General features: G+C 38.4%; 1 protein-coding gene and 1 long non-coding RNA gene across 2 annotated transcripts; both read left to right on the forward strand.

Annotated features, from left to right (window-relative positions):
* Positions 1–8,773, forward strand: LOC131318802 (uncharacterized). The gene is made up of 8 exons (XM_058348774.1): positions 1–364; positions 2,258–2,455; positions 2,557–2,679; positions 3,366–3,403; positions 3,492–3,642; positions 3,932–7,318; positions 7,629–7,765; positions 8,352–8,773. Exons 1-8 carry the CDS (start codon positions 281–283, stop codon positions 8,587–8,589), a joined length of 4,356 nt encoding a protein of 1,451 aa, XP_058204757.1. The 5' UTR covers positions 1–280; the 3' UTR covers positions 8,590–8,773.
* Positions 8,774–12,166: 3,393 nt separating this feature from the next.
* LOC131318363 (uncharacterized) lies at positions 12,167–12,902 on the forward strand. Its single transcript, XR_009197663.1, has 2 exons — positions 12,167–12,491; positions 12,593–12,902. It is a non-coding gene; the product is annotated as an uncharacterized LOC131318363 (long non-coding RNA).
* The last annotated feature ends 10,059 nt before the right edge of the window (positions 12,903–22,961 follow it).

Raw genomic sequence — 22,961 nt, forward strand, 5'->3', positions numbered from 1 at the left:
AGTTATATAACACCCGTTGAGAAGAAAGACCAACTATCTAACCGCGTTGTCTCTCTCTCTCTCTCTCTCTCTCTCTCTTGCTTCGTTTTGTTGCTCGATCGGACCCGTTTCTCTCTCTTTAGAGAAGTGCTCGTGTTGGTATTCTATTAAGTAATATAATATCTGAAAGCAGTTACAGTAAAGAAGAAGAAGAAGAAGAAGAAGAAGAAGGAGAGAGAGAGAGAGAGAGAGAGAGAGAGAGAGAGAGAGAGAGAGAGAGAGAGAGAGAGAGAGAGAGTCAATGTTTCGGTTACAGAGGCATAACAGAGGAACCAAATCAGGAGAGAGAATCGATTTCAAGTTCTCGAACTTCCAAGCCATTCAGGTACTTGATGGGTTTTCCTCTTCGTAGTTCCACTTGCCTTCCACAGTTCCAGAAAACTGATCAATTAGCTGATTTTCTTGGATTCTTGATGCATTGATTACGTGCCTGAGAATTTTTTACCAACTTATTGCTATTAAGAAGCCAGAAGTGTCTAGTTTCCTTTGTCTTTCAATAATGACGGATTCTGATCAATTATCTGAAAAATCCCACTTCAGATGATAATGGTAGCAAGGGGATTTCTTGCTATTTAAGTAAACGAGTGTGTGCTTTGATAAGAAATCGATCGTGTGGCAACAGTAATGCTGTGTTTGGTTGCTGAGAAAGCCCGGGAAAAGTTAACGGCTGTAATAGTATTTAACATTAAATCTCCCCACTCGATTCGAAAATAACATCCAAGAATTGGTTTTCCCCCTTTTGTGGACCTTTTTTTTTTAGCGCAATAAATTCAGAAGTACTAGAGTGACAACTGATTTTTCGAAATGTGTGGGTATAATTTTTAACTTGAATTTGATGAACCTATTAGGTTGAATGTGCGGGTATAATCTCCGCACGTTTTTTTTTTTTTGGGTAAGTTTGGGTCGAAACTTACCAAAATAAAAATAAAAATAAAAAAACCTAATACATGTGGAGATAAACGTTGCTTGATGTTTAGGATTTCAATTCTTTCATCTTTAGGAATGTTATGACAACTATGGTATACAAAAAAAAATTGTGTATGATTTCCAAAAAGTCAATTGAGTGTAGGGGTGTAAACGAGCCGAGTCGAACCGAATATTGGCATTTTCGAGCTCGGCTCGATCAGAATTCGTATGGCTCGAGCTCGGCTTGAGTTCAAATCGAGCCGGAAAATCTCGGCTCGAGCTCGGCTCACCAAGCATGTACAAAGTTCGAGCTCGGCTCGTTAGTATTCGGTCTGGAATAATCGAGCCGAGCGAGCTCGTTAGTATTCGGTCTGGAATAAACGAGCCGGCTCGGCTCGAACTCGAGCTCGAATTCGTCAACAGTTCAGCCTTAATATTGAAAAGTTGGCTAAACGAGCCAAGTCGAACCGAATATTGGCATGTTCGAGCCGAGCCGAGTTGAACCTATATATTTCGAGTTGGGACGAACCTGTTCGAGCCGAGCCCTGCTAGGTTCGAGCTTGGCTTGTTTATCAAACGAGCTGCAAAATCGAGCTCGAGCTCGCTCATTTATCCTTCGAATCGAGCCGAACTCGCAAGCTGCTCAACTCATTTATAGCCCTGCTTGAGTGGTAAGTATTTCATAACAAGTGGTAAATATCTCACATTGAGTGCTAAGTGTAGATTTAGTAGTAACTATTCCACATTGAGTGGTAAGTATTCATAAGAAGTGGTAAGTATCTCACATTGAGTGGTAAGTGTAGAATTCTTACTACTCAATGGGGGATACTTACCATTCCATTTGAAATATTTACAACTCGGTGTGAATGTATTTCATATGAAGTGGTGAGTATTCCACATTGATTGATAAATATTATACATTTGGAATGCTTACCACTCAATGTGAAATACTTACAACTCCTCATGAAATACTTACCATTCAATGTGGAATACTTACAACTTAAATGACTTTTTATGTACCATCGAAAAATTTGAAGTAGAGAATAAACAAATCAACAAGCAATCAAAAAAAGGACACAAAGATTTACGTGGTTTCGCTCAAGCACAAAGTGTAAACATACTCAATGCGCGAAGAGCGAAAGATGATTCACTATGAACCCGGCTATATCCCTAACTCTCAAAAAGACTACTCAAAAACCCTAATATCAACCCCAATAGGCCTAAACCAACTTAAACTAGGAATTTTAGTCACTGTTCAACAACTAAATGTGTTCACTCAAAATGTGTTCCTGCTATGATTTGGTCGCAACAGGTACCAAAAGGATGGGACAAGCTTTGTGTGACTGCCATCTCTGTAGAAACTGGAAAACAGATTGCAAAATCAAGCAAAGCACCGGCAAGAAACGGAAATTGCCAATGGGTTGAGACTTGGTCGGAATCTATTTGGTTTTCGCGAGATGATTCTGCTAAAGCTCCTGAAGAGTGTCTCTTCAAGTTTGTCGTGGCCATGGTATGATGCTCATGTTATTTGAGTTGTGATAAAGTACTCAAATCCAACGAAAATTTTAGACAACTTGAACATCTTATCAACGACTAGCTTATTTGTTACAGGGATCAACAAGATCTGGCATCCTTGGAGAGGCCACTGTCAATATGGCCGATTATATGAGTTCAAAAGCTTCTGTTCCAATTCTTTTGCCCTTAAAGAAGTGCAATTATGGGTCGATTTTACAAGTACATCATAATTTCCAAGTTTTGTTGCTTTCTTTCATTATAACAGCATCTCTTATTGGTGTTTCTTGCCGGCTTGGTGTAAGCGACAACTTGAAACTGAACTTCAAGTGTTCGTCTACCGAGTCATAACTGAAGTCAACAGCTGTTTCTGTGTTACTAGAAGATCTTACAGAAGTTGATAGGAAAATTATAGTGGCAGTAACCTTTACAAATCATCCTGGGATGTTGCCCAATTTTCTACTCGGTTGAGAACTAGCAAACGGAAAGAATTGTTGTACTGTGGTTCCTAAGGAAGACAGCCATTGTTGCATTTGAAAATATGGATCGCATTGTTATAGATTCGAGTATTTGCAATGAAATGAAAGATCAATTCGATTTAAAGACAAAATGTATGTTTTTGAGGTTCTAGAATGCACCAGTTAAGGTACATTTGAATGATCTTTATCAAGAAACGACTACCTGGACGACTTAAGAGTATTTTCCAGAGTTTCCATTCCATTTCATTAAAATTGAAGTTCCTTCAATGATCTATAGTGATTCGGTTGTTAATTCAAAATGGTACAATAATGATTCTCCGACTGTTTGCTCCTAATTCAATAAAATAGGCTTCTGCCTATTTTTGAGCTAACAAGTGCATAGTCATTTAATCCAAACCTCCATCTGCTCTTTTTGTTGTCCATTTGCAGGTTAAAATCCAGTGCCTAACGCCACGAACTAAGCTCAGGTACTGATAAAAATGCAATTCCAATTCCCTTATTTTGGGTATTTGGTTTGTTGTTTTAAGTGTAATGATTTCGTTCACCCTCTACCAGGGATGAAGAATCGAAGCACTCCAATTTTCACACGGAAGAACAGGATGCAGATCATCAAGACATGGAGAGTAAGTCAAATGGGTCTAACGTTGGATCCCCCTCAAGTAAAGATTTGAGCTCCGCTTCACATCCTGAAGAACTTCCAAGCAGGGTATGTTCACTCTTTTACACATCATTGACCATCTCACTATTTGGTTGAAATTGAAAAAGGTGGCAAATGGTTCCTTTTGTTTATATTGCAAATGTTGTCTTATTTTTTATCATTACCAAAATTGTGAAATACCATTCTCCTCACTAAGTACTACTCCCTCAAGATATTGTAATATGCTTCTGCTGTATTGAATAGGTTTCCAGAGGCTGCAGTTACTGTTATCTAATCAACATGTTAGCCTTTCTCTTCTGGACATCATAACTAACATAACCTCCTCACTTTCCTACAGGAAACAAGCTTCTCCGCAACTGCTTCACATCACAGCCTAAATGGAGAGGATAACAATTCAGTCGGTAGACAAGACTCCATCAGTTCTGCCGATAGTTGTCCTCACATTAATTATCCTGCCGAAGACCCTTCTCGGTCAAACCACTCATCATTTGCCTCAAGGGTTACACATAAGTCGGTGAATGATTCTCAGAACCAATTGCGAGAGTCTCCACTCAATTCTGCACGCATGAACAATGCATCTTCACCTATTCTGAGTGCCAGTTCTTCAAAAAAAATTCTACAAGCGGCAGAAGAGACAATTGAGGAGCTCCGTGTGGAAGCCAAAATGTGGGAGAGAGATGCTCGGAAGCTAATGCTCGATTTAAATGTATTGAGAATGGAATTCTCAGATCAGTCAAGAAAGCAGGCGGATTTAGCTATGGAGCTGGCAGCAGCTTATACGGAATGCGATGGCTTGAAGAAAGAAGTTGAGAATATGAAGATAATGTTGGAGGAATCAATGTTGAAAGAAAAATCCGGTGAGGATTTGAGTTTTCAATCCGAAGGTGCAATACGCATTCAGAAGGAAATGGAAAATGAGATCAAATTTCAGCGCGAATGTAATGACAATTTGTCTATGCAGTTGGAGAGGAGTCAAGAATCAACTATTGAGCTTCTTAGTATTCTTCAAGAACTGGAAGAGACCATAGAAAAGCAGAAAGTTGAGATCAAGAATCTTTCGGCACAAGAATTGAAATTCGATGATATGGAATCAGAGGAAAATAGGAGTTTATTACTCCAGCTGGAACAGCTTCAGGATTCGGAGAAGAAGTTGCAAGGCAAAAGCAATGAGGCGAAGAGGGATTCTGGTTGGAAGAACCAGACTGTTCCCGAAATTGAGATGGAATATAAATGTAAATTGTCTTCAAAAGAACAAGAAATTGCCATTTTGGAAGCAAAACTATCGGAAGCTCTCGTGAGTAGACAAACGGATGAAATGGATACAACCTGTGGAAGTAAGGAGGATTTGATGAGAGAAATTGATGCCTTGAAAGAGAAATTGCAGGAGCTAGAGATGGATTGCAATGAGTTGACCAACGAAAATTTGGAGCTTTTATTCAAGCTTAAGGATCACAAGAGCAATTGCACATCATTTGATAATTCGATTGCCATTTCAGAGTCTGAGATGAGTGATCGTAGATCTCATATTCAGGATTTGCAAGAGAAGCTGAAGAAGACAGTAATTGAGAAGGATTGGCTTGCTTTTCTTGAATCATCTAAAATCCCTGATATAGTTGAACAGCTTCGGATGGCATTTTATCATGTCAAAAAGTCATGGTATAATATTCCTTCTCCTGTAAGTAACGACATTGAATCTGATCTGTATGATTTGGTGAATTTTAAGAACACAGATACGAATGATCCGGAAGGGTTTGCTGATTGTATCTTGGATTCTATTGCTGGGCTGAACAACTTATTGGAAGAAAGGATTGTTCGGTGTGAAGAAGTTCTTAGAAATGGTGAACTTGAGATGAAAGAGAGGAATGTTTGTGTTGTAGAATCTCAAAAGATGGTTGAAGATTACATTTTGAAGGAAGAAAACCTTTCTCTTTCGATTCAAGAACTTGAGAGTTCAAACATAGGTCTGGAATCTAGTCTTGAGCATCTAGAAAAAGAATTGGAAGAAAAAACAATGGCATTTGAGAAGCTTGAGGCAAATTTGTTGTCAAAGGAAGAGGAGATTGGATTTCTCCGGGGGGCCAGGGTGGAATTCAAGTCTCAGATTTCTGATCTTAAAAGGGAAAAGATTGAGCTGGAGGAAAGCATGGAAACTTTGCTGAGGGAAAGCGAAGTCACCTCTAAATGCTTGGATGATCTACGAAATGATTTAATGGTGCTAAGCAGCTGTATGGATTCCCATGTTTCAGAAAACAAGATCCTTGAAGCGAAATGTTCGGAGCTGGAAATGCAGAAACAGGAATTGGAGCACCAGTTGTCAAATCTGGAAAATGAAAACATGCAGTTATCGCAAAGCATGTCTGAGTTGGAGGCTCAACTTAGGTATGTTACAGATGAGAGGGACTCCTGTCTATTGGAAATAGAGAACTCCAAATCCGCTGCTTTGAGTCTCCAAGATGAGATCGGAAGATTTAGAACTGAGATGGAGGCAGAAAAACTGGATCTCAGAGAAAAATTAAAAGATCCTCAAAATCAGTGTTCAGAAGCCCAAAAGGAGTGTGAAAATCTTAAAATACAGAATCAGAAATTTCAAGTATCTGCAGAGGGTCTCCTTGAAGAATGCGATGAACTTCAGAAGGAAAATGGCGAACTGAGGAAGCAGAATTTGGACTTGTATGAGAATCTCACAGACTTGGAGACCAAATTGAGAGAATCACAAGAAAAATGCTCCAAGTACTCTAAAATGGTTGAAACCTTAGAAGCAAACCTATCTGAAATGCTGGAAGATTTTGTCTTGAAAGAGAAAAGCAGGACTTTGGAAATAGACGCTCTACTTCAAGAAAATGGAAACCTGAAGGAGAAACTTGCTACAGTAGAAAGCTTGTCAAATCGGACGAACTTGGAGAAGACAGCTGAAATTGAGAACCTTCATATAGAGAAAGATCAAAGTTCTGCGACTTGCAATGATAAAGAGAGAATAGCTTCTGAAGCTGTGCATGAAGTATCTAGTTTACTAGCAACTAAAGCTAAGTTGGAATATGATATTGAAGAGCTCAAATCTAAAGTTAAATTGACTGAGAATGAGCTTGATATTGTCAGAAGAGAGTCTGAAGTGAAGGTACAGGGTTTGATTTCTGAGCTTTCTAGTTCCAAAAAAGACCATGAGTTATTAGTGGCTGCTTGTGAAAAAATGTTGATATCATTGGGAATTAGAAGGTCAAGTGAAGAGAAACTGCCGACAACTATAAATGATATTGAACTAAAGCTTACTGTTTCAGAACACGAACGCCAACTACTCATTGAAGAAACTGCCAATTTGAAGGTTCAGTTGTGGAAGGTAGCACTCCTTCAGGATGAAATTTTGGGTTTAAAGAGTGAAAAGGAAAAAATGGAAGCTTCCATGCGGTCAGTGTCCAGAGATTGTGAAGAATTGAAGGCTGAGAAGATCAAGTTGATTCAGAAAATGTCTAGCTTGGAAACTGCAATTGCTGAATTTGAAGAGAGCAATTTTCGGAAAGTTGCTTTGGAAGAAAAAATTTCAAGGGTGGAAAGTGACATGTTAGCAAGAGAGAAAGATGTCTCGAGAGCAAACAAGCAATTTGAGTTGGAAATACACCAACTTGAGGAGGAGAAGGGTGAATGCCTGAAGAAATCTCAAGCACTTGAGGAGAATCTTAAGTCAATGGAGGAGCAGATAAAGGTCCAAAGTCAATCCAGGAGTAAACAGGTTAGTGGCCTTTTCATTTTTCTGATGTTCTTCTAGGTAGGAAGTTCTGGTTTATTCAGTGTTGAAGGTTGGTATCAATGCTGATTGGAAGTATAAATTTGTACGACAATTTTTTCATAATTCGTAAACTCCGCCAACTCAATTATTAAGCAATATCTGAAAAAGCAGCTTCACATATCTCTTTTGAGTCACATTTTGTATCTGGATCAATGGCTCAATTTGGACTTATTGTCACTTCTTTTATTACAAGGATGCATAACTTCCAATGTGAGTTATTTGTTTATACTCTCTCTACTTCTTTTTCATTCAGGGTGATACCAAGTATGATGATCAAGATGAGAGTCCCCGTGCTACTCGAGTGGACCATATAGCCAAAGTGCAGTTGCTTGAGAATGAGCTTGCTCAGGCGATGGAAGCGAATAACAAATACAAAATCCAGCTTCATAGGTCCGTCTAAAAGAAAACATTCTATTTAGAGAAGTACTATTAAAATTAACATGCTTTGTATAGTTGCATGCTTGATGAAGTTGGTAAGATAAACCATCATTAAGTACAACAAACGGCCTTGCCGCCTTGCCGGTATTAGTTGATGCAGCTAAAAAATGCACATACAATCTCCAAGAAAGGTTAAGCTCTGTGCTAGGCAATAGAAACTTCCACATCTTTATGTTCTTTCTCTTAACGCGTATTAAGAAATTTATAGTTTTACGCAATGAAAACCTGTTGAAATAGGCTAATCCAACGTATTATAGCTCTCATGAGTCCATGAAATGAATTTTCCCAAGTTTTTCATTTTTCTTATTTGGTCTTTTTGGGTATGTGTTTCCAAAATGTTAAGGAATTAGAAAGCTCCTAAAAGTTAATTATTGGTAAATACTAAATAGCATAATCTGAAAAAATGGTGGATTTGAAGGATGAAAGCATTCGCATGCTGTAGTAATATTGTGTGATTTACTTATGTTACTGACCTAATATACAGAAATTTTCCAATTCCACAGTTCTAGATAATGTATCACTAACAGTAACACTGCAGGCTTTTGTCGGAGGGGAGAAGCAATCACGCAGATTCTCTCAGGAAATCAACACCTGAAGGTGAAGTAGTAGCAAAAGAAATTTTTGAGAACACGAAGTCCTCGCTAGAGAGAGAACTAAAAGACTTAGAGGATCGCTACTTCCAAATGAGTCTCAAATATGCTGAAGTTGAGAACCAGAAAGACGACCTTGTGATGAAGCTCAGGGAGGCTAAGAATGGAAAGAAATTGTTCTCATAAATCCACACAATTGTTCCAAGTGAGTTTTTACAGGGAAATTTTTGAATCTTGAATTCATATTCTTGTTTGGGGATAAACTGTGTGAGGATGTGAGCTATTACACAATAGGCAATCAGGAAGGCTAGATTGTACAGAACTAAACTCCGTGTCATGCCTAAAAAATAATGGAAATTCAAATTCTCTCTTTCTTATCTTAACTGTGACTGAGTATCCTATATAGCTACCAGAACTGTTGACAGTATGGTGAAAATGGTGCCATTTATGCGCTTAACTAGACCCGAACCCGAGGCATCGAACATTGTTTGAATGCCAAAAGGCACAACCAGCACATGTAACAGACACATGTTTCAGTGACAAGCTTTTCATTGAAAGATCTAAACATCTTTGAAGAATCCACTGAGGCACAAACATAATCGTGCGGTTCCATGTTCCCATTAGGTGTGTGAGGTTCTGTGTTCCCGTTACGTGTATAAAACGGGTCAGGTAAGGCCGGCCCTGGCCCATGCATGGTTTCTTCTAGGCTTGACAGGCTTCAGTAGAGGCCGTAGGCTCTTGCCAAATTCCATGCAGGAGACTATGCCTGGAAGGAAACTAAAATGTGTGGTTAAAGATTAAGGGTCCCTCACCTTAGCATATGTATTTAGCCTATGACATCTATCAAATTAAGGCCCTTAAGTACTGCAGAAGTTAGAAGACACTTATACCTAGACAGTGTGAAGAACGCGTCTCAAACTATTCTGTGCAATTAAGTTTGAACAACAATGTCTAGAGGTTACTAGGATTTATTTGTACTGCGTATGCTCGTTCATGTACAATGCATCTTATATCTTTGCGTAAGAACTTCAAAACACTAACTCTTAACTGTCTTGCGAAGGAAATCAAATAAAACCAGTAAAAGATGTAGTGCTATTCTACTGGATTAAGTGCAGTTTATTTTTATAGTTTTGAAATGTAAAAGCTTTCCACTTTCACATCTGAGGTAAGGTCATCACTAAAAAAAAAGTAAGCCATTACAATTGGAATGAGCTCATTCAACACCATTCACAGTATATCCTTTTACTGATGCTGTATTGTATAACTTGGCTTATTGATTCGAAACAAAAGGAACGCCATAACCTTCTGAAATAGGATAACTTTTGAAAAGATTAAAGGTGACTTGCCGATCAAAAAAAGAATAAATGTGATTCTATTTGTACATAATTTTTAACCTTTTAAAATGTTTATCGGGTCTCCTGCACAAAGTATGAAACCAATTTCCAATAACTATTGGGTCCAAATCTCAACCTGAAAGCTATCTGTAAGTTAAAATCGGTGAACATAAAAGTGTATAAACTCTATCTATAGTGGTTTAAAGGTAACTGATGAAGGAAAGCAAACACACATTAAAGCAAAAGCACAAGGCATAAGCATATTAGCTGCTTCTGCTTTGGTATAAAATAATATGCTCCTAATGCTCCCATGATACCTACATATGTCACCAACTTTGAACCTCGGGTCTGGCACAGTGGTAGTGAACTGGCAATTAGGGACCTCAAGAAGCCTGTCGTATGTGATTCTACTCTACCTGCATGCTATCGGGTCATTTTGTCAGGTCCACATGGGATATTTTTCTTGACTTTAATTGGGCCCCTACTTGTAGATCGGCCACCGAAATCCAGGAAATCCAGGGCCAGCAATTGTAAGGAGCGATGTTGGGATTGGTCCCCCAAGTTACTCAGTGCATTGAGCCGGATACCCAAGATATCTGAAGTGAAATGCCATCAACTTTGGTTTAATTACACTTTCACCCTTGCTTTTTTGGCCAAAATATCAATTGACACCCTCCGCTTCTGATTGTCAATGACTCAATGTATCCCTCACATTTTAGGTCAAGTTGCAATGTCTCCTTCCATCCATATCCCGCTAAAATCACTTTTAATAGGTTTTATGAAAAGTGTTCAACAGTGGGAATCCTATTATTCTGCTATATAGAATGAGGCCTGGTACTGTCCAGAACACTCGGTCCATGAAAGTGTCCGGGAAAGAAAGTACTGTGAATCTGGACCATCCATCTTCTTCCCCGGACACTTTAATGGATCGAGTGTCTTGGTTCCCAACACTTTTGATATTTGTTTGCCAATACCCATATCTTCTGGTCTAGTGGCTTTTGGTCGGAGTTTGATTTAATATAGTTTTATAGAATTGAAAATCAAAAAGAAAACGCAGAGGTGATTTGCTTAAGTTGGCATCATATGACTCATCAAACAACAGCTCTCTCATTGGGAAGTATCACGTAATCAACAAAAGTGAAAACAAACTTTATTTTGCAAGCACCAAGGAAATTATTCTGCTTGTGTCACCCAAGTTTCAGAAGGGTTATCTACGTACTATACAATTTGGTGACTCACTTTTTTTTTATAACCGAATGTCCAGTCCAGCTTGCACGCACCATGACTAATTTCAGGCCATGAAGTTAACGATCAACTTCCAGTGCTCCCAAGGTTTAGAGTGTTTGGCTTTTTTGGAATTCGGACTTGGGGCCTCTTGGGGGCAAGCCGTTTAGTTGCTTTCTCGTACCCACTTGGCCTAGCTCCAGGTTGATTTGGTGACTCACTTAAGAGGGTGGTATTTCCTGAGATTGTCTCAGAGAATGCCTTTTCTACACTTGTTAGAAGTGAGAACTCCTAACACAAGTGGACCACTCAAGGAGTAGACTTCCAATACAAAAACCTTTGATTCACAACTCTCAGTTGCTGATAGCTGTTATGGATGCAGAGTAAGTCCACAAGTGAAAACGCAGATGTGAACTCATTTCTCAACATAGTTATGTCACCTCGTGGGATCAGGAGACATTAGTTGGCCACCATTTTACAATCTCTACTGGAAGATCAATGGGTGAAATCTTGTTGAATGTAAAAATTGATGATTGGCTTTGGGCTCTGGGATTGGGAGATGCTGCCAAGCAGGAGTTCTTGGCAGCGGTGCCGAGTGGTTGATCCGGCTGTTCACCTCGGGAATCGACAGCTTGGATCTTGACCCAGTGATTGACGATTTAGATCTATATGCGCTCAGAATCAATCCGAACCATCCGTACCGAGATGAACGGCCGCACCCCGCTTGGCAACATCCCCGGGCTCGCGTGTATCATAGTCTTTCTTTGTTAGTTTATTTCTGTATAGAGTTATTTCTTGGATTTCTTGTGTATCGAAGCGTAATTTATTACAGATCTCAAATTATTGATGTAGTGTCCCATTATTGTAGTTTTTTGAACGTAATTCTACTACCGCTTTAGATAAAAAGAAAAAAAAAAGTTACTGCAAATATTACCACAAGTCTTGAGGCATAAATCCCAGAAACTACAAAGATGGAGACTTTAGGATGTAAAAGGGCAAACTCAGTGCACGAGACTCCTACTATTGCGGGGTCTGAAAAATGGTTGATGTACACAACATTATACCTGCAAGTAGAGAGGCTGTTTCCGCGATTCGAACCCGTGAGGCCCACCCTTCATGGAGACTTTAGGATGTGAATAGAACAATCTAAAGACGAAAAAGGAAAAGTTAATGAAAGAGGTATATCTGTCATCAGATGTGGAGCAGTGGAGGTGCCTAAATGGCATATCCTTGGAAGATGCTAACTTGCAACCTTCTCACTCTACACTTTTCTTTTCCCTTTTTCTCTCCTTTCACCAAAAGTATCCAAACACTAACACCTGAGTCATCTCACCCCTTCATTGCTCTCATGACCAACAACACCACCCTTTATAAATTCCATCCCATGGCCTTCTTCTTCACCCCCTCTTAGTATTGCACCACTCAATAAAGATGTAATTCCGAGGCTTTTCTCCCTCCGGCAGCCGCCTGCTGCCACCGATAGCAGCTCAAACTCAAGCGGCAGGCGGTGCGGTCAAGGTCTCGGGCATGGTACGTGGTGTCTCTGGCTATATGTGTGTGTGTGTTTCATTTTGTGGGATTTGACATCGAGAAAACCGCCTTTCTAAAGGACGGTTTTCTCTCTCCTATAGGGCAACTTCGATCCTTTGGCATTTCGCTTCCGCGGAGTTTCACTCTCTGTTTCTCCTCGTTACTTGTGATTTCAGCTCAAGGACATTAAAAACCGATGGGCGAGTCAGATTATGCTGATGTTTCCTGTTTTCTTGTGTTTTCTTAGCATTAGTAGTGATGATATATGTACAAATAAATGCATGTTTGCTACTGCAAAACATTGGTTTTGCAGTGTGGTTGCAGTGTGCTTGTGCTGCAGAATGCTTGTGAGCAAAAAGCCTTACATATGATGACTCTGTGGCTATGTGAAAGGTTTGAGTTGATTTACTATTGTACAGAGTCATCAAGTCCGTCACATCACATCATTTTTGTTGTTTTTTGTTATCTTACTTATCTGTTCTCATCCAATCGGTTCGGTCCTTCGATTTGGTCCGTAATACAGAGAAACAACAAATAAGATTAATCGCTTGGATCGAGTGTCTACGGCCAATCTACGGTCCCACTGGGCAGATTAACATAAATTCAAAGTGAACCCAACATGGACCACCTAATCCACTCACTAATTTCAGGTTTTGATTTGCGCGTGAGAGAGAGAGGGGGGTGGGGGTGCTTATCTGGGGATCGTAGATGGAATATGCTATCTGCCCAGGATCAAAGGGCAAAAGAGAGAATTTAATAATCTTGACATGAAGTGCATCCAAGGACTGAAAAGGACAAATAACAATGGAAGAGTTGCGATACAAGGCTAGCAGAGAGACAAGAATTCCAGTCTGTTGGCCAAAACAACAAAGGCACAATACCCTCTTTTTTTTGGGATTTTCATCCATCTCGTCATTGTTAGTATAACAAGTAGTACTAATCTTTTACTTACCAAAAAAAAGTTGGTATAACAAGTACTTTTACGGGCACGCATGAATCGGCCACAGAAAGTGCATGGATGACTTTTTGTGGCCGTAGAAATAAGACATGTGCACAATAATTTAGATAGAATTGAACTCAAGTCAATAGGTCCATGATGATTGTTGGGATTTTTTTAACATTGAAGTGACAGCAGCACTAGGACCAATAACCCCTCCTGTTTGAGGAAAAATGGGTCCACAAAATATACCTGATTACGGTGCTGGTTCTGTTGGAGATACGGCTTTCAAAACTATAGTTTTAGCAAAACTTTGTGCTAAAATAGAAGTGGGACCCAGACATATTTAAGGGTGAGTCTAAGTGACAATGCATTCTCTTAATTGTAGAGATTAACAATTATGTATTGGGTTTATGAAAACCATATACACGTGAATTAAAATTGACACCAAAGTAAGCCAACTGGAGTGGTTGAAAGAAAGGTACAAGGGTTATAGTCCCACCATGGTTCAGGTCATTTAGATAATAACATACTTTGCAGATTGCAGTGCTGCTTCTGCAAGGCATTATTGTTGCATCCTGGAAGATCATAGACTCGTAACGCCTTTAGGGAGGGCAAAATTTGTTTTTAAGGAGATTGCGTCAAACACAACCGAGCGATTCTGTTTTCGTTTCTCATCTCGTAAGTTTCAGTTATGTTCTTCCTGTTTCAAGAACTTCATTTGCGTGGATAATGTAACCTTCATGAATTCGATTCATTAATCGTTTCTGTTTTATTTCCATACACAGTTGCACTAGTAGAGATTAATTGGATAACAATCCTAAGACAAAAGCGATCATTATAATACTAACAGACGAGCATGCTCTAAGGGCACGTTTGATTCCGCGACCCACATGCTCTAAGTCTGGTCTTTGTCGCGCACGGCATTATGAGAAGGACCGAATGACTCCGGACTGTTTCGTGAAATAGTGCCCCATATAGGGTACTACCTAATACCCACCCGGTGGGGGTAGTACCCTTAGTCACATAAAGTGAGCGCGAGCAAGAGCAAGAGCGTGAAAAGCGTCTCTCAAGAACCTTCAAAACAACTAAAATTCGTGAGTGCGAGGATTGGAAAACGTGAACGCAGATCAAGAATTAAGACCGCGAGCGTAAGCCATTTTGAAGGATTATGTGACTAACGTAGTATTTAGTCCAACCCATCTGGATTAGATTCCCTCCACATCCAACACAATAGTAAAAAATAATCCACATCATCTTTATCATACTCTAACTAAACACAATACTACTAATACTTGTGTCCATATAATCTCATTTATTATTCCATGGATCCAACTTGTCTTCTTTATTCCTATATGTGTTTTTATGAACTTAACTTAAATTTGAAAATTGTCCTTATTTATTTATTTTTTGTATTTATTAGTTTTGTACCAAACTTTTGTGGGTTCTTAATTCGTCGTGACGAAAGGAATCGGAAATATATATATATTTTTTACTTTTACCCAAGTATTTTGAGAAATAACCGATTTTTAGCAAAAAAAGTCACTTTTGGCGCTAAAAAGTGGTTATTTCTCAAAATACTTGGGTAAAAGTAAAAAAAAATTACTTTTCCGATCTTTCTCGTTGAGACGGATCAATAACCCACAAAAGTTTAGCGCAAAACTAACAAATGCAAAAAAAATTCAAATAATGTCAAGATTTTCAAATTTAAATTAAGTTTAAGTTAAGTTCATAAGAACGTAGTCTTAATTGCATCTTTATTAAATGATTCTTATAATCAAACATGCTCTGAGAGAGCACAAATTTAACCAGTAAGGACACCAAATCGGCACGGTTCGGCCTTGGACACCTCTGTCTAATCCTTGCCCCCCTCATTGCATAAATCTTCTTCGCACATCACCGCCCATGGCTGCGATCGGAAGCCCGTAAAATTAACCACCACATGAATAGCTACGGGAGCTTCCACGGTTGACGGTTGACGATCGGACGCCGCCACTACATCCGCACGATAGAGAGAGAGAGAGAGAGAGAGAGAGAGAGAGAGAGAGAATTGCGATGGAGAACAAAACGAGAGATCGAAATGATTACTTATAAACCCTTTATTTTTTCTACCGGGCCTTAAAAATGCTAAGGTGGGCATTTTTGTCCATTCATGGACCTTACACGGTAAAACTTTTAATTCAATGGACCCTTAACGGTATTAAAACCTAGCCTAGACTAAATGGCCTATTAAGCAACTACTTTTGGACTTTAGACCAATTTTCTGGGGCTAAATTATGCTTCGATGTGTTTCCCATAGGTTATTGTCTTCTTTAGGTAATCTGGCATTTTGACTTTATGGCGCCTACCTAACGGAAATTTGAAAAGCTTGAATGTCACGTCCTATGTGGCATCACCTAATTGGCTCATGATATCATATTATTGGTGAAACCAAAATCATTACAAGCATAACCAGAATTATAACAAGACATAACTTGGTTGGTTATGCCTTGATTGGTTTTTGGTTATACCTTGGTTGGTTTTTGATTATGCCTTGTTATGGTTTTGTTACGCTTATAGTGGTTTTGGTTATGTTTGTAATGATTCTATTATGCCAAAAATTATGGTGTTTCTGAAAGGGGTGGAGACACCTAAGTCGTTCCCCTAACTGCGGTTTTAAAAGAAGGGAATGACTTCGGTGTCCCCGTTCATTTTGGAGACACCGTAACTTTTGGCATAACAAAACCATTATAAGTATAATCAAAACCCATTACAAGCATAACAAAACCATAACAAGGCATAACTTGTTTGTTATGCCTTGATTGATTTTTTGGATATTCCTTGGTTATGCCTTGTTTGAGTTTTGTAATGCTTGTAATAGGTTTTAGTTATGTTCATAATGGTGAAAGTTATGCCAAAAATTACGGTATCCCCAAAATAACTAGGGACACCATAGCATCATCTATGGTGTCTCCAAAATGGGTAGAGACACTGAAGTCATTTCCAGCAGTTAGGGTTGGAAAAAAAAATTATCAGGACATTGTTAATGCAATTGTTGCTCTCAAGCTGAAGTACATTGTTTCTGCAAGCTGGTTGGGTAGCTTTTCCTCCTCTTTCCTTTTGTCATATATTTCACCAAGACAAAAAAAAAAATGGAAATTGACTTTCATACTCTTTTTTTTGATATTCACATTTTTATTTTTATTTTTTAGTATTGAAAGTGTGTGTGTGCGCGTATATATATATATACATATATATATATATATATATATATATTGCTAAAAGACAAAAAAAAGAGTGAATATAAAAAAAAAGAATGTGAAAATCAATTTTCCAAAAAAAATTAGGGTTGAAAAACAGAGCAAGCAAGTCGAACAGTGGATTGCTCAAAAGCTAAACAAGCCAAACACAGTATTGGTCAGGCTTGGCTCAACTCTTTATTATACGTGTTTGAGCTTGAGAATCTTTGAAGAATAATTGGTCAAGCTCGGCTCACACTTAAAATTTTGTGATCGTGATAAGTTTGATTTGATTTGTGAAATATGAAAGCCAATCTCAAACCTTCAAACTTGGGCTTGAGCTCGTTAAATTTCAAGCTGTCAAGCCTGAGTTTAAGCTTATGACATTTCAAAATGAAAAAAGGTCGGGAAATCAAGCTATGCCCTTGCACAAATATTGAGTGTTCAGCCTTTCACTGTAACTTCTCAAAACAAGAAAAGCAATTTTCACTTAATCCACATTTGGGATATTCGTTAATTTTTATATATACGGGAATGTGATATTTATTTACTTACCCGTACCTTTATGATATTTACGGAATGATTCCCTATTCACAAAGCCTATCAAACCAAACATTTATATGCTCATGAGCCTAAAAAGCAATTCATGTTATTTTTTGTAAGACTGTAATGTACTGAATAAAATGTCGAGTGATGCCGAGCAAATAAGACTCTACACAAGAGTTCATTTATTGTCCTTAGAGCATTGAACGGCAGTGGCAGAGTCAGGATTTGAACAGGGAGTGACACTGTTTAACAAAAATCTAATTACGTGTTGTGCGAAAAAATATGAAGGGAAACAAAATTTAAGTGTATGATCACATAATTAAAATTTTGTCGTGGACTTTTTTTAAAATCAGTTTGTAAAAATCTCCCGTGCTCGTTCATGGTCCCCGATGTGGCGGTGGCCTGTTATTTAGTAGTACCAGTTTCAGAAAGTCTACGGCCACGGCACTAAAATGCGGTGGCCGGCAACCGCATGGCATTTGGGGTCCACTTCGGGTCTCGCACGGATGATCCGAGTCGTTCAATAATTTAACAAAAAAAACCGAGTGGGTAACGCGAAACATCAGCTCAATCCGATATGTGTAGGTGCTCTGATCGACCTTCTCATCTTTGGAAAATCAGAAAAAATAGAAAGATTAATTTTCTGGTGTACAGAAAGATGAGAAGGTTGATTTGAGCACTTACACATATCGGATCGAGCTGATGTCGCATGTTGCCCACTCGGGTTTTTTTTATAAAATTATTGAACGGTTCGAATCATCCGTGCAAGGTCTGGAGTGGACCCCACACACCGTGCGATGGCCGGCCACCGCATTTTTGGTGCAGTGGCTGTAGCACTGCTGTACCAGTTTGAATATTTTTGCGAAAAATCTTAGGCGGGTGCGAACGTAATTCCCAATATAATTAGGGGGCCGCTATTCGTAGCCCTCTATTTTCTCCCGGAGCCCGTTAAAAATTTGCAAGTAATTACAACATGACCCCCTAATGTAAAATGACCTACTTACCCTTATACCTCTACATGAAATGACCTATATGCCCTTATAACCAAAATCCCTAAATTATCCACTACCCCCTCCTCCTCAAAATCCCCCCAAAATCATCATTCACGTTTGAAAATAAAAAAAACACACACAAACCTCCAGTTCTTCATTCTCGGCTTTGTACTGTTCATCTTCTCTTCCCCCGTCTCTCTAAATCATTATTCTCTTTTTTCCTCTCTCTCAAATTTTTCAATGGAGGAGGAGCAAAGACCAAATATTGTATCAATGGAAGGTTCAAGTCCTTCCATTGATCCATTTTTTGACCCACTTGTAGAATTAGATTTTGAAATTGAATCAAATTCTATTGGCAACCATATGATGGCAGAGGAGAAGAAAGATATTGTTATGGACATTGTATCTTGGAAGCCGCGTGAGGAGGTAAATTTTTTCATTTACAATGCCTCTGTTTTGTTGTTGTGGCGACTGGATTTTGTAAACCTAGTTTTTGAAGGGTTTTGTCGATGTATCTGGTTCGAACAGAATGAACAGAATAAAGTAAGTAATTTCGGTAGCTAACCACTGTAAAATATTACCATACTCGACAGCTAGTTATCGAAATTGAGATACATTTTCAACATTTAATTACCGAAATACATGTTTCTTGTTTTTATAGTATGCATTTTCGACATGTAGTTACCGAAATATAATTTTTTTTTCAACAGCTAGTTACCGAAATGTATGTATGATTTTCCTATATAGTATTAAGTTTAGCAGTTCTTTACCGAAATTTGAACATATTTTCGACATGTATTTACCGAAATGTAATATTTTCTTCAACAGCAATTTACCGAAATGTATGCATGATTTTCCCTATATAGATAGTTCGGCAGTTGTTTACTGAAGATTGAATATATTTTCGACGTGTAGTTACCGAAATATAATCTTATTTTCAATAGCTACTTAGCGAAATGTTATGTATAATTTTTCTATACATAGTTCGGCAGTTGGTTACCGAAGTTGGAACATATTTTCGACGTGTAGTTACCGAAATGTAATTTTATTTTCAACAGCTACTTACCGAAATGTTATGTATAATTGTCCTATACATAGTTCGACAGTTGGTTACCGAAGTTGGAACATATTTTCGATGTATAGTTACCAAAATATAATTCGAGCACAATTGGAAGACATGCCGAAATGATTTGCTCTTGGAGATGAATAACCATTATGACCTTTACGAAAAAATGACCGGTATCGGAGGTGCTAACAAGTTACGTTATAGATTGTCATTCTTTCAAGACGAAACTGCACCCGAAGACAAGTGGATGATTTTTCCTGACATGGGTCACGTTGTAGCTTCTACTTATAATGTGGTGGTTGTCCTCCTATCCCAACTTCAATGCCTTACTTTCCTTCCACTCCATTCTCGTCCTCCATCATCGGACAAAATAAGGGTTCTTAGAATTGGACTCGTGAACGGAGATCACTTCGTACAGGTACATACCGTTTAGTTTTCTTTCTCAAAAATTCAACATTACTAGAAATTGCCTTCATGTGCAATTTTCAAAATCCTTTTACTTTGACAGGTTGATCTAAAATCATGTTCCCCCTTGCCACCTATTGCCAACTATTGGTTCAAATTTCGATGGGAGGAGGCCAAGGAATGGGAGAAAATAGAAGCGTTTAAAGCCATAATAGGAAGTGATGTAGCAACTGCCGAGTCCTTTGACATATATTAGTTTCATTTTATATGTATGATTATCATGTTGACGCTTTACATTGCAATGTTGTTGACTAAGCACCACAAGATCGACCTCGGTTTCGCTCTTTGTGCCATTTATTTTATTATGGGATTGATGTGAAGAAATTGACTGAGCACAAGTTGATTTAAGTATGTCAATTCCGAAGTTCTTGTAATGTTCTAGTAGCTGCATACCGATATTTTTGTAATTTTTCAGCATTTACAACCCGAAATTGTTATTAGATTTCAGCACTTGGATACCGAATAATTGGTATTATTTCATCATGTGGATGCTGAAACATGCTTTTTTTTAGAAGAAACAGTTAGGTGGGCTCTCTCAGGCACGGTTTTATTGCCCTGCTCATTTAAACGAATGCCCAAAAACAGCAAAGTGTCATTGATTACAAGAATCTTTTTTTCCAAATATGAGTACCACAATTTACAGAAAATACAAGGCAACATTTGAGTGTCTATCCAACATTTAGAATGTTTCATTGATTATAAGACTCGTTTTCCCACACTATGAGTACCACAACTTACAGAAAACAAGTATAAAATAACATTGAAAATGTCAAACGATACTGTTTGAGGATGGAGCAGGTTGGGGTAGCTCGGCTTCCTGCACAGCAACAGGGTACGACTGCCTATTCGAGTTCGAGGACAAGGTTGACTGTGGCTGTCCTATTCGTCGGCCTCCTCGAGTTCGAACTCGAGGCAGTGAACGCATAACCTACACGTATATGAAAATAATACAATTACAAGTTATTCATTTCCACAGGAAGAAAGTTTTAACATCTGCTTGCCGAAATAAGCTTAACATGTCAGACACTGATTACTGAAAATGATAAACAATTTCGGTTTTTGGTTACCGAAAGTTGACCAAAATGAAACCAAAAATTTTTTTGTTTCACAAGTGATTATCATACGTCAAGCTTCTGCTTCTGATCTTCAATAAAACAAGAGGCACAACGCTGTTGCTTATAAACAGTTAATGCCTGAGACATCAACTTTCCCTATTCACACCCTTGAACTCCATTACCAGGAAAAATCTTTCACAAAAAAAACTAGTAACAAAGTTTTTTGTTTTTCTCCAGCTAAACATAACCACTTTGACTTAGATGCTTTCAACAAAATATTTTCAATACAGTTCTTATTTATCAATTTGGTTGATCATGCTCATATCCATTATAAACAAACATCAAGTCAAACATTAGACATTAGACACTACGAAGGAAGATGACAGAATTTGTCTATAACAAAGACTCAAACTATTATACATCTTGTTCCAAAGAAGGTCACGCAAAGTCAAACTTCGATCAAAAAATCAACTATTGAAAGCTGTTTACCACAGCAGCCTCAGACTCGTCCTGAAGGACACCTCAGCCCCCGGGCCCGACCTTGGCCTCGAACTCCACGTGGTGGACGCATAATAACCTGCATATAATAATAATAATACAAATTTACAAGTACGAAAAGGCAACAAAAAGTAAGAATGCCAATAAGACCATGCACTATCAGTAAGCTATGGCTTATGGCAAGAAAAAATGAAGACTCCATAATAGTACTCTATAGCTTTTCAACCGTTGTCGTCAAAACGTACTCAGACTTCCTCCAATTGATACAAGTGATGCAAATAGAAACAACCAATGTCCAAAGCAAACTCAATAACATTTTCAAACTCATTCGGCTCACTGCAACAAAGTGTTCATTGCTCTCCCTCCTATATGTCATATATAACATCAAGAAGATGAGTATAAATCCAACAGAAGTATAGCAAATACGGATCAACTAGGCGATCCTTGTATTGTTTGCTTCCCAGAACTTGTATAGAAAATTTGTTTGGTTGACAAATCAAGTCAAAAAAGTTTTGTACCAAGTGGTCTGCAAAATAGATTCCGAAACAGAGAAAAAATAGGAAGAATAACAAATTAGCAAGACAACTTATGAAGGCCATACCTTAGCTTTCTATTTGGTCTGATAATAACCCCACTACTATTTTGTTGAGTATGAGGATGCTGTTTCAAATATGAGTACGTCTTTTGGAAAAACTAATATTAGTACCTTATATGAGTACGTCTTTCAAAAAGACTAATATCAGTACCCTCGCTAATATTTTGTTGAGGGACACAGGCTATTGGCGAAGTTGTTTATAACCTAAATACATCTTTGGGAAAAAAGACCAAAACCAGTTCTGAGGGTCACAAGTTAACTGATTTTAGTAACTTTTGAACCTCTACAGTTTGAGTCACTGGATCCACAACTATGAGAGATCAACCATTGTTTTGGAAAAGAACCAACAACTTAGTCGACTCCAAATCAAGGACGGGTGTATTCTGGAAAAAAGAAAAAGAAAAAAAGAAGACAAAATAAATAAATAGGTTACTTAAAAGAAGTGGGCTTCACCAAGCTCATTTTCCAGATTATTCTCAATTTCCAGATTATTCAAAGAGCCGTGGCTCAAACTTTTGTCAGCTAGCAAATGCACTCCACATATCTAAGACTCGCTATAAACATTTCAAACAGTGAGCATTTCATCGACACAAGCTAAAGCAATCCCATTCATGCAGGACAATGTAATAAAACAACAAAATCTTAGGAATCCACCTACGAGCAGAGAAGCTCCAACAGGAGCTTCAAATCCTACATGGAGGTATTGGCACTTTTGACAAGTACCACAGCTCAAATTCAGCTGCCTCTCATGAAGCCAAATCCACTTGTATTGGCATGAGGTTCATGCCAAATGTGCTAACCAATACAGGATTAAAAAAAAAAAAAAATTCCTAGCATCTCACATATAAGCTTACAGATCTCAACATTCACCGTTTTTTGCTACCAATTTCGGGATCTAATTACCAAAATTTCTAAACAAATACGGGATCTAGTTACCAAAATTTCTACACAAATACGAGATCTAGTTACCAAAATTTCTACACAAATACAGGATCTAATTACCAGAATCTCTACACAAATACATGTATGTAAATGGGTGGGCTGGGGTGGCAGCGGTGAAGAACAGAGAGAGAGAGAAAGAGAGAGAGGGAGAGAGAA

Source organism: Rhododendron vialii, chromosome 3a, assembly GCF_030253575.1.
Source record: "Rhododendron vialii isolate Sample 1 chromosome 3a, ASM3025357v1".
Taxonomy (NCBI): Eukaryota; Viridiplantae; Streptophyta; class Magnoliopsida; order Ericales; family Ericaceae; genus Rhododendron; species Rhododendron vialii.